The 13,323-nt window shown below is 32.5% G+C and overlaps 1 protein-coding gene across 2 annotated transcripts in view; it reads left to right on the top strand.

Annotated features, from left to right (window-relative positions):
* Positions 1-13,323, top strand: part of LOC111694954 (F-box/WD repeat-containing protein 11) — a gene marked incomplete at its 5' end in the record, with an annotated part of 62,259 nt that overhangs the window by 35,660 nt on the left and 13,276 nt on the right. For both annotated transcript variants that reach the window (XM_023464041.1, XM_023464040.1), the window contains 4 exon segments: positions 8,366-8,420; positions 9,918-9,967; positions 12,053-12,089; positions 12,950-12,999. In XM_023464041.1, the coding sequence (XP_023319809.1) occupies positions 8,366-8,420; positions 9,918-9,967; positions 12,053-12,089; positions 12,950-12,999 (192 nt within the window).

Genomic DNA, 13,323 nt, shown 5'->3' with positions numbered 1-13,323 from the left:
GGAGTTTCAAATTCAGATTCAGAGCAGAAACTTTCAGATGCAAAAGAAAAGATAGAGAAGAATATTCGCAGAAAATACAAGAGGTCAAGTCCCAAGAATGAAACATATGCCTGCTTCAAATGTAATTACACTTTTACAACAGTCCCTGGAACATCCTATGGCAAATGTGAATCAAAAATGTACAGTCATTATGTCAAACATTACAAACAAGAATTAAGTAAATTTGTTGTTGGAAACACTTGTAAATTATGTAACAAACAATTGAATTTAAAAAAACATAAGCTAATTCGGCATGTTGCAATTGCTCACAAAAAGCTGTATTCTTTACTCCCACCTGGCGTATTGTCCCCTGCATCTACCTCAGTTTCTAGTCCTAGTTTAAATACAAATAGTTCAAGTGAACACAACAAATCTGATATAGAGATTGTACAAGAGAAGCCAGCTGTCTACAATATCCTGGAGAAGGTTGAACCTGGTGAAGATCTATCTGTTAGTTTCGGAGATATTGTTCTAGTTCCTGTCTCCAGCAGGAAGAGGAAAAAGGTCGATCATGATGGAAAGGATGCTTCCGATCAACAGTTGATAGAATCAGAGGACGATGAATGCTTTACTACTGATGATGACGAAGATTGTAATGTTGAAGATAATTGTAATGATAAAAACAACAAAGATGATGAGAGCAAATCTTTACAGAATACTTTGATCAAATGCACAACTAAAACTGAGAGTTCAAATCCAATCTGTTTCCTTTGCTCCAAACCATTGGAAACTAGAACCAGAACTCAGTTTTATGATCATTATGTAAGGCATTTTCAGAAACAAATATCAGAATTCATTATCAACAAGACACAGTGTAGATTTTGCAACGAAGCCCTTTACAGCACACGAAATACTGGCAGGCATGTATTTGTTATCCATGAAATTTTTAAACATTATATTCCGGAAAATCACCAGTATGAAAGATTTGTGAGCAACACTAAGCGAAAGTATAAGAAAATGAAGATCAAGAAATTAGTCAACATTGATAATGCTAAAGATGTTAAAGAAAATCAAACTGTTGTCATGAACAAGAAATCTGAAACCTCAAGGCTTGTGACTTTATCAAAAACGTTGAGGAAAACTAGGAAAGTGAATGAGAAGTGGATTTCTAATCCTAAGCTCACAAGAAAGTTTAAATTGAGAATGAAAAGGCGCAAAAACAAAGCTGCACTCAACTTCTCTACTTTTGCAGATAAAAGAAACTCTTGCCCAGTGCCTACTGTTTGCTATATCTGCTCAAAATCTGTAAATATAACGACTAAAACGTTATTCTATTGTCATCATGTGACTCATTTTCGAAAGCAGCTGCTGCGCTTCTGTAATGATCAACTAGAGTGTGAATTATGCAACAAAACATTACCAACCAAGAACAGTGTAATGAGACACATTGGCATTTACCACAACAAGATTGAAGATCTACTTCCTGAGGAAGAGAAGTTCAGTGCATTTGTGGCGAAGATAAAACATGGGAAGAGAACATTGAGGATTGAAGATGTTGACAAATATTCAATTTTACTATCTGCGGAAGTAAATACTCCTACTCAGATTGATGATAAAGTACAGATGAACAGAACTAGATCCAAATCATTAACAAAGATAGAAATATATGAACATTTACCATCTTCTGGAAGAAGATCAAGATCATTATCACCAGTGGCAACATCTACTGTTCCATTGATGCAATCTACACCTGTTGGATCCAGGTCTAATTCACCAGATATATCTGCTGATATCTTGAATAGATCTTGTGATCTCCTTGGAGATCTGGAGGAGTCTCCTGTAAACAAGAGCAACTCAGAGCTTGTCAATGACACCTTGAATTCTTCAGATCTTCATCTTCAAGATGAAGTCTTTGATTCAAATGATGAATTTTCAAATTTTGGTCGGTTTTTGCGACAGAAAAATGTGAACAGGTCATCAAGAAGTCCAAAGAAAATAAACTCTGCTAAGAAAGCTAGGAAAAAAAGACAATCAGGCCGAGATCCCAGCTTTAAACAAGAAATCATTTTAAAGAAGAAAAGAAAGGTTTCTGACCAGCAGCTGCCAACTCAACGGAGGAAATCAAATCGAGAAAGAAAGGCTAAGGAAGGGATCAACTACTGTGACGATGATAATCATGCACTAATACCCCTTGATTGTCAAATTTTCAAGGCAATAGAAAAATCACTAAAAAAATGTTAAATGCCGGATTAAACTTTTTTTGTTTGATAATTTGTTTTTAAACTCACTAGGCTTATAGAGATACTTTTTTCTATTATACACATTGTTTAGACCGAATATTTACATTTTAAATGATAATTTTTTATGTTCCCTTTTTACAAAGGTATAGGTTAAAGCTCATATAGGTACAACAATTCTAATAGTTAATACTTAGAATCAAATTTCAACATTTTGATAGGATCTGCAAAAATCTGAGTTTTTATGTATTTATAAGGAAGAAGTTTTTTTCGTTGAGCACCATTTTTGATGTTTGTTTTCAATTAAAGCTATAAGAGTAAAAGTTTAGCAAAAAAACTGAAACAGGAAAACCATTAGAGTGGTTTTTGTTGAGTCGCATATAATCCAAAGATCATTGGGAGTGAGTGGATATTTTTCTTATTTGCATGTTTAATGGGATTCTGACGTAGGATAACAAGGATTTTCATCTTTAAAAGCTTACAATTTTTATTTTTTTTCAATCAAATTTTATTTTGGGATTCATTAAAATATTTCCAATAAAGGACATTAGATTTATATTTTAGAGCTAATGATGAACTAAGGGGGGGGGGGGAGCATAAGGTACACTACTCTGCTATGAAGATAGATACTCCGGTAACTTTTTTGGTAATTACTTAAATTTGGAGTGAATATATTCCAAATATTTCTTAAGATATCAATTAAGTTTGTAGTTTGTTTTGAGCAGAAAAGTGTTATTTTTATTTTTTTAAGTAGGGTCTCCAATTGCGAGCCCTGTAATTTCGCGCAGTTCCTCATGAAAAAGTGACTTTTTAATGTTTTAAAATTGCGGATTCTTCAAAACAAAACTAGTTAACTATAAACACGACACTGCCATACTAATCTATTTGTCAAATTGTATATTTTTTTACATTCTTATTTTGTAAACTGAAAATAAGTTGTTTTTTTATTGTATGCGTTGTAAAATTGTTTGGAGACATAATGTGAAAACTCGTAGTAGAATAATTGTGTAATTTTAGATAATTTTATTATCAAACTTCTATTTATTAACTTAATTTCCATACATTTTTACAGTAATTGGTTTTTTAAGTAAACTAGGCTTTTAGGGCGCTTCGCGCCCATCTTCTATTTAAATTGTGAACATGTTCTTTTTGTTTACATTTTAAAACAAAGAAAAAAATTTCGCGGATTTTTAAAAAAAATTCGCGGATTTTCAAGAATTTAAATTTTTTTACAAAATTAAAAACCTTTAAAACACATTTTTTTTATCATTCGTAAACCTTCCCTGTGGTCACGTGATGTCCCACAAAAAATTTGGGCCCGATCGGTTCAGCCGTTTTGACGTTTATTGGATACAAACAGACAGACAAAGAAACAGACAGACAAGCCAAATTTATATATAGATGATAATGTAATTGTATATTATTTGTTTTTAGTTGTAAATAAATTTACAGAAAAATGTCAGCAGAGCTAATGGATTAAATTTCTCATTGAAGTGTTCGTATGGCGTGTAGAGTTTATTTTGAATAAGAACTAGCTTGGGGAATCTAAACTTTCTCTAAACTTTCCACATATTTGTTAAGATATCAATTAAGTTTTTAGTTTGTTTCGAGCAGAAAAGGGTTATTTTTATTTTTTGAAAACTAGGGTTTACATTGCGAGCTCTGTTTTTTCGCGCAGTTCCTGGCAACGGAATTCCGATTGGAAACCCTCATGAAAAGTGACTTTATTTTAAGTTTTAAAATTGCGAATTCTTCAAAACAAAACTAGTTCACAATAAACATGACACTGCCATAGTAAGTTGTATGTCAAATTGTATATTTTTATACATTCTTATTTTGTAAACTGAAAATAAGTTGTTTTTTATTGTATGCGTTGTATAATTGTTTGGAGACATAATGTGAAAACTCGTAGTAGAATAATTGTGTAATTTTAGATAATTTTGTTATCAAACTCCTATTTATTAACTTAATTTCCATACATTTTTACAGTAATTGGTTTTATAAGTAAATGATAATGTAATTGTATGTTATTTGTTTTAGTTGTAAATAAATTTACAGAAAAATGTTCGCAGAGCTAATGGATTAAATTTCTCATTGAAGTTTTGGCGTGTAGAGTTTGTTTTGAATTAGAACTAGCTTGGGAATCTAAACTTTCTCTAGACAAGTCAACCCACTTAACCTGGAAATTCTAACCAAGCTGAGAACATTCCCGTGGTTATACCAAGTTTTCCAAAATGTGTGGCAAATCGGTTTAAATGTTCGTGAGCTACGATCGTAGAAACAGAAATTACTACTTTACTTCTGTATAGATCTTCTAAACATATAAAGTTTTATCTTCTAAATATTGAAGAAATAGTGAATTTGTGGAAAAGAAGTTTAAGCTTGAGATTGTCATCCTCCTTAGATTCTTGCGCTGTTTCCGACCAGGAGGCTATGTTTTCGGCCATGGTTCGTTTGTTGTCTGGGGTCACCACTTTAGAAGTACATTTGTTGCTTCTAGATATAATTACATGATAAATAACGAGTATATAAAAGAAGAGGAAGTTTCCAAGATCCGACACCACTGATTTGCGGATTTCATAATCCTCTTTCGGGGGTTTCATCCTCTACAATATATAAATAAAGTTCTTCACTCTATATTTATATTTGTATATTTGTATATATATAAATATGTTAGCTGTAGCTGGACAAAATTGGCTGACATTTTTTACGGGAACCCAATGGGTACCCTTGGAGGCTGGGTGTAACATAGGCTAAAAAAATTTACTTTTTCAAAATTTCGAATTTTTTGCTTGTTACGGGCAATTTAGCTAGTAAAGAATAAGACTATATAGGGTCGCACTGCCAACATATATGGCTATTACGTAGATTTAGATGAAGTTATATCCTAATATATAGGGTTACTCAAAAAGGATGAGACTTCAGCGACGATTGTATGGAATTTGTTTTGTCAGTTTTCTTGCAATCAGGGTTCCTTGAAGGCTAAAACATGGCATATTGTTATATATTCATCATTTATATTTGTCTAAAGCAAAATTACATTAAATTAAACAATATAAAAGTTTACAATTTAATACTAATACTCTTTTCTCTGGATATCGCATTTTATGATTGACAGGGTTTGCCAAAAACAGGTGCCATATAAGACTTTTAGCATTAGTATAGTTTAGTTATTCAGAGGTGGTTTTCAGAAATGAAGTTTCTTGGTCCCAGTCTAGCGTTTTTCGTTTTCTAAAATTGTGGTAAGATGACAGTACTGCAAGATTTGATAGATTTTCGCACATTGCTTTGAAACTAACACTGGCTTTGCAGAAAACTAATACAGTTTCTTTAGATTTGCCTTATTTGATGTTGAGATATATCCTTCCTCTTAAGCCGATTTCAAAAGGGTGAACGAGGTGAGGAAGGCCAGCCACAACAATTTCTCGTCCGAGCCACTTCATTTTCTACATTTAGCTCCCCTCGGAATCCTCGTCCTTCGATTATTTTGTGTTAAAAAGTTTCCAATTCTTGATGATAAAACTATTTTAAAAATCTGGCCACGTTAGGGCTTAAAATATGGGTGGACTAAAATATTGCAATGATAATATCATGTATATTCAAACCCATGAGAATGATGTCAAATTTTATTTAGGTAAAACTTAAATCTCTTTTGCCTCCGTAATGGCTAACCTTCGTGATATAAAATAAATAGTAAAATATTCGGCATATCTCTGCCTATAATTTTCCCATGGAACCACCCCGAAAAATTTTATGGTTTTCACTATAGTTAACAAAAAAGATGGAAGTTCTATAAACTAGGAATTATTTGCGGCATTCTGCACCAGGAATATCTGAAAATGCGCGTAAAAAAGGTGAACATTTTTAAGACATTAAACTTGAAATCTTTAATTTAATGGAAACTTTTTTTTCGATTTACAAAAATTGTATGTGTCATTCATGCCCTAACGTGGCCCGATTCTTTAAAAATAGTTAATCTGGAATGATTAGGCACTTTAAAAAAATGATATTGAAAGTACGAGGATTTTGAGGTGGCTCGTTCGAGAAAATGAATATCCATCTTTTCCTCCATTCTAACAATATTCGATAAATACTAGATTTGGTTTCTGTGCGGTCAAAAGGAGGGGGGGGGGGGGGGTAAAAGGCCCCCCCCCCGGGGGGGGGGGGGGGGGGGGGGGGGGTTAACAGTACCTCCCCCTGGAAGGGTATGGGACGGGATGTCGGCATACATCAGAAATCGGTCAATATCAATTAATCCAGTGATATGTTTAATAAGATTGTTGTGCCTCCAAGTATTTCTTTTTTTGGTGTAGTGCAAGCTTGCAGCCATTCAGAATATGTTTTGTAGTTCCTTGTCTTCTACCTTGCAATTCAGCGTCTGCTTGTAAACATAGTTTACAGAGATCTGATGCAGATTTTCCCCATTGTAGAAGGTTAGTTTGTGTTGGCAGGGTGTCCAAACAGGAGTCGAGTAGAAATTTCAGGGTACCTTTCTCCAGATTGAACAATAACATGTATGATTTCCAGATCATGTCAGATTTGTCAAGCATTGCCAGGCAGAGAAAATGTCCTTACTGTATGTTCTCTCCAGACACTTTTCAAAAGATACTTTTTCACGGACAGTTGTTTTCATTTTTTTACAGCATTGATGTTTGGAAGCTTGGTCATCCCACTCAGGTATTTCAGCTTGACCATAATTATAGTCGAGCACGGCCTCGTAAAAAGTGTTTTCTAAAGATTGAAAAGATCTGAAAGTTTAAAAATACAAAATGGTCTGATAGGTATTTTGAAAAAAGATAATTTTAATCTGCAGGGTTTACCAAATTCTAAATCCTTCGTTTGATGTCTAAATATTATTTTACTTTGAAACCTTGTGCAACAACTCTAAGGTAACTGAAAATGTACAGGGTATGAGACTGAAAGGACTTCCCAAAACTCTTAAAATATGATTATTTGAAGCTTATTTTTTGGTCTCTGTCTTCAATTTAGTGTTATATAAACCTTTTTGTTAAATTTGTATTGTTAATTTGTATTAAGCTAGGGTTCCAGGGGCGTATACAGGAATTTGCACAGAGTAGGGTTAAAACAATTTAGGCTTGGCACCCGTTGAGGACTGGAAACCCCCTGGAAATCATAGATTAACTTATTGAGGGGGGGGGGGGCTTCAATAATTCATCCATTTTACATGTATGTTTTATTACATGTATATGTTTTATGTTTTATGTAATATTTTTTCCGATTCCACGCTAAATATTAAAATTCGTTTTTAATAAAACCTTAAAATTAAAAGTCTATGATTTCCTACTCTAAAAATTCAGGTTTGGTCTAGAAAATGAATAAAAGAGATACTTTTTAATTTAAATCTTCAGCATTTACAGCTTTTAAAATTTCTAGAAAGGATATTTTAGCCCCTAAAAACTTCAAATGCTTAGTTGACACCCCTGGCATACATATTGTACAGTCCAGGAAAATAAAATTTCAAGCCAAAGAGAAACCACGTCTTTTGATAATTTTACTGAATCAACATGTTCATTTAAGTGAAATGAATAAATTCCTGAAAATGTTTTTGATTATTTAAAAAGCTGACTATTTTTTTATAAGTAAGTATGCTTATGAAATAAAAGATTTTTTTTTGAGAATAAATATTAAATATGTAGAAGCATAATGAATTTTGGTATATTCAATATCATTACGATTAATATAGCTATATGTACAAATTCTTTCATTCGACCTATTTAAAAATATAAGTACACCCAAATAGATTTATCAAGTACAATAGGTGGCAACAGAGAAATGCACCAATTATACACGACGTCACAAGTGTCAAATATAACAAGGAAAAATAAACTTTCTCATATTAGTTGACATGTTTTCTGTGATTAAATACAAAAAATGTAAAAACAGAAAATAAAGAACACATAAAATTGCACTTATTTTACTGTAAGATAAACACTTTATTCTAAAATTATCACTATTATTAATAATTTTGTCGGACACAAAAACTGAACTGACACTTGTTACGTCAGAATACAACTGTACTGAGAGTGTACAAATTCTAAGTTGCCATCTATTGTACTAGAATCTATTTGAGTACACCATTTCAAATTACATTTAATATTTGTATGTATAAAATTGATGATAATGTGTAGGCGCATGGTGACCTGGTGTCCGCTGTGGATTTCTCATCTGTTCATCTTGTGACAGGAAACCAATATACACTAAAAACCTCCAGATATTTGTGTACAAGTCGTACAAGAAGTGTACCGCAGTGTCTGACATAAATGTAAACATACTCAGTACTTCTAAGACAGAGCTTGTTTACATTTCTTCCATACAGTACATTGTTTTTGTGAAGAATTAAATATGTATTCCTGACATAGAGAATAAAATATATAGAGAGGAATTTGATGGAAAAAAGTGTAAAACGGCCATTTTGTTGTACTGTTTCCATACTGCAGGTGTGCTTCACATATTTATGCTATATAACCTGTTGGACCCTGGAATATTATTATATAGAAAATCTAAAATTACTGTTAAAAGAAAACCAAATTATGAAATAGGCTGGTTTCATAATTGACCAATGATCATTTCACATAGACTCTATGCCTTCCACTTTACAAACGATAATTTTCCGTTATAACTATAAATCAAATGATATTTTTATTCACCTAATTCATTATAAAGTTTATTTAACAGTTTAAAGGGACCGTTCACTTATTTGGGTAATTTCAGGGTAAACTGAACTGCCTATTCGCTCTTGATTGATAATATTCTTACTTTTCAAAGACAACTGTGGCCGGAGAAAACGCCGATTTTTCTTTCAGAATTTGAGCGCAAAGGGACGGTCCCTCTCTATAGACACATTTGATTGTTTTTTTCAGTAACAGCAGCCCAATAACATTTAAATTTATTATATTTTAATGTCATTATGTGTTCGTTATTATGTACTAAAATATGAAAACTTTTGATATTTGAGTTAGCAAGAAATGAACGTTTTTCTTATTAAAACATGTAAAATGTGTATACAAAGACGACGTCTCTACGACAATCAATTAATCATTAATCGTATTTTGGTTCGTAGATTTTGTAGATTTTGTTCCCGCATGTGCACAACTTTTCATTTGTCATGCCGCGTTCAATTCAGCTTTTTGCACAGGCAATGCATAATTTGATTGCGATAAAATAGTGTTATTTTAGAAATAGAAAGTTAAAAAACAAAAAAAAAATAAAAAATAATGACATTTGCAATTAACGATTAGATACTACAGTTTAATTTTATATTCGAAATTTATTTTGATCCACAACATACTGAAAAAAACATCAAAAAGTGTCTATAGAGAGGGACCGTCCCTTTCCGCTCAAACTCTGAACGAAAAGTCGGCTTTTTCTCCGGCCACAGTTGTCTTTGAAAAGTAAGACTATTACCAATCAACAGCGAATAGACTGTTTAGTTTACCCTAAAATTACCCAAATAAGTGAACGGTCCCTTTAAAAAATTCGAAATTGAAATGGATTGTCTAGGGAACATACTGTATTAATGTACTCTACTGCATATAATTTGTGAACATTTGCATGATTTCTACACTTTGAACTCCCTTTCAGGCTGAAAGGGACTGAAAAAGTTCATACCGAGAGATTCTTTTATTTCCTCTCTATATATTCTATTATCTATGATTCCTGATGTATATTCCTTGGTGGCAGGGTTTGAGGATGCTATGCTAGGAGTGTGGGAACTGCCAGGCGGAACTAAGGTAAATCAAAGTCTAGTATCCCAAGCCCTGTATTTTGTATCAATTATCCAGTGTTCTGTATTTATCTAATATTCCGTGTCCTTTATTCTGTGTATCTAATATCCAGTGTCTTGTATCCTGTAATCTAATATCAAGTTTTCTGTATTCTTTATCTAATATTCCGTGTCCTCTATTCTGTATCTAATATCCAGTGTCCTGTATTCTGTGTATCTAATATCCAGTGTCTTTTATCCTGTAATTTAATATCCAGTCTCCTGTATTCTGTATCTAATATCCTGCTTTCTGTATCTAATATCCAGTGTCCTGTATTTTGTATTGACCATCCCATATCACTTGCCTCTAGCTTTGGTGTCCTGTATCTAGTGTATCCATTGTACGGTATATTCTGTATCCATTGTATTCCATGTCCTGCATCCTGCCTCTAGTGTTTATGTGGTTAACACTGTATCTATTGACCGCATTACGCATGTAAACATGTAAATGAGGCCTGAACTTACAACCCCCCCCTGTATTAAGACCAAAGTAAAATTAGTGCCAGTTAGGTAGTGTTTTGGCATTTGTTAAAACCATTTTGTTTAGTAAATATTGTTGACTAAAGAAAAACAAAGTAATAAAAATTTCAACTTTTAAATGCACACCGTCTTAGTTATGTTCAAAAGAAAAGTTGACATTCTGGATTATAAATCTTACTTTTTTGACAAGAATTTCAGTTTAGCTTCTTCATAGTAGTAAAGTAGAATATTTTAGCTTTATACTAAACCTGGTACAATTTACTACTTTTCCAACAATGTCTCATGGTTACTCTCGACTCATTTTCATCTTTTTCTGTGTACAACATGTGTGCATTTTCATCTTTTTCTGTGTACAACAGGTGTACATTTTCATCTTTTTCTGTGTACAACATGTGTACATTTTCATCTTTTTCTGTGTACAACAGGTGTACATTTTCATCTTTTTCTGTGTACAACAGGTGTACATTTTCATCTTTTTCTGTGTACAACATGTGTACATTTTCATCTTTTTCTGTGTACAACATGTGTACATTTTCATCTTTTTCTGTGTACAACAGGTGTACATTTTCATCTTTTTCTGTGTACAACAGGTGTACATTTTCATCAGAAGGTGGAAATCAAAGAAGATATGAATCAGGGTTGCTGATGTTTAAACAATTAAGAAACATTGTAAAGCTAAAACAAAAAGTCAGGAACAACAATCAACACAGATTTATGAGATCATATTTTCTGATAAATTTTATTTTGAGATAAGTCAAAATATGTTTGTTGGAAGTCTGGTAGAAACTAAGGAAGGAAGGATCATTAACAACAGGACTGATGCTTATGATTGGGAAGCAGACAATGAAAATATTACATCTGAACTTCCAGAAAATAGATCTAATTCCATATTAGTGAATTCTGAACAATTGTTTTTTTTTATTGGTGGTTCATATTCTGATGAATTTGACTCTGCAAGATTACAATTTTAAGAATGAGAAATGAAAATAAATGAAAGGTTTTACTGGAAAGCTTTAATATAATTGTTATTATAGTATATCCTAGAAGTTCAGAGATAATAACAAAATTGTAAAATCTCGCTTTGAAAATCAATGACTATAAAGATTAGATTAACAAAAGGGTTCCTAAAGCTGTATTTTCTCAGCTGTCAAAGGTTTCCAGTCTTTGCTTTAAAGACATTTGTATAATTTACAAAAATATGATTTGAATTTCTGTGTTGAAAGTCAATCTTTTTTTTCGGAATGATAATTATATGTATTGTAGAATAAAATTTAAATTAATATTTTTCTGAGCACTGTGATTATAGGGGTTTTAAAACAATTATTTATCTATATAATAAAACAAGACTTTCGTATATATATATGTTGGCTAAAGCCGGTCAAACAGCTTGAACGATTGGGCTGACATTTTTTGTGGACACTCATGGGTGGCTGGTGGGTGTTGTAGGCTAAAAAAATTCGATTTTTTTCAAATATATTTATCCACGGGCAACGCCAGGCCCTTCAGCTAATATTTTATATTTTTATATTTTTTTTAGATTTTAAAACAATTATTTATATTTATATTTATTTAGATTCATTCACTGCCCGGGCACACAGGCGGAGTCACAGGGATATTACAATACATTGATTTAAAGAAATTTTAAAAGTGTTTTTTTTAAACAACTTGAGTTCCTACTGAAACTTTGCATGCAGTCTCCTAGTTCTTTTCATTTACAATTTATACAAGAAGAAAATGTATTGGGGGGCTATGGAGGCTGCCATTCCTGAGGCCGCGAATTTAAAGAATTTGAGACGCAGTTAAATTCAAGCCGCGACTCAAATTTTGTTGGTTTCACCTAAATTTGTATTAAATTTTTTAAGATTTAAGCCGGCGCTCAAGTGAAACTAGTTTTTGGGGGATTTGAGACGCGGCTTAAATTCATTAAATTCGGACACTGGACTTAATTCTGTTTACACCTCAATTCTCCTCCTTTCATGGCAGAAAATATTTAAATGTTTAATACAATTTTGGAAACATGGAGAGAAGGAAAATTTATATAATCTTGCACAAGAGCAAGAAATTATGATTATTCAAGAAGTTGCCAGGTCTTGATTTTTTTCTTTGAATTATAAATGATTAGAAAATGAAAAAAAATTGACACTATGAGAATTCAGTTCCAGTTTGATTCAAATTTAAAAGGTAATCAACATAATTTAAATACCTTCTATTTTATTTATTTTAAAAATATTTTGTAATTCAATTCATGCAAAACGGCGGAACTGATCGGGCTATTTTATTGTGGGAACTCAGCCCATTGTGTATGCATGACCTTCAACATTGAAATTGTTTCATTGAACAAAATTAAAATGATGGCATTTATAACTTTTTAAAGCTTACCAATTTCAACACTAAAAAAGGGGCTTGAAATATAAAACTGCAGCTGATAAGTCTTGTATGTTAAATTAGTTTAAAAATTGTAATGTAAAAGGAGTTCAAATCCACGGTACCCTTGCAGCTACATCATCCTACGATTGCTCAGTAAGTGTTCTCTCATCTAAGTTCTAGCGGCAGCCGGAGGGGGGGAGGGGATGGGGCATTTTTAGATTATATTTCCTCCTTAAAAATTCTATATAGATTCCTGATGGATACCAGGCACGATATGAGACCGTTGGAGTTAAAAACGAGTTTTATCATTTGCATAGGATGCATAGATGCATAGATGCATAGATGCATAGACTTGTATAAGAAATATATACAAGTTTATATACGGCTGCATAGGATGCATAGGATGCATAGATGCATAGACTTGTATAAGAAATATATACAAGTTTATATACGGCTGCATAGGATGCATAGGATGCA

This window comes from Eurytemora carolleeae, unplaced genomic scaffold, assembly GCF_000591075.1.
Source record: "Eurytemora carolleeae unplaced genomic scaffold, Eaff_2.0 scaffold192, whole genome shotgun sequence".
NCBI lineage: Eukaryota > Metazoa > Arthropoda > Copepoda > Calanoida > Temoridae > Eurytemora > Eurytemora carolleeae.
This window is presented reverse-complemented; position numbering and strand designations above follow the sequence as displayed.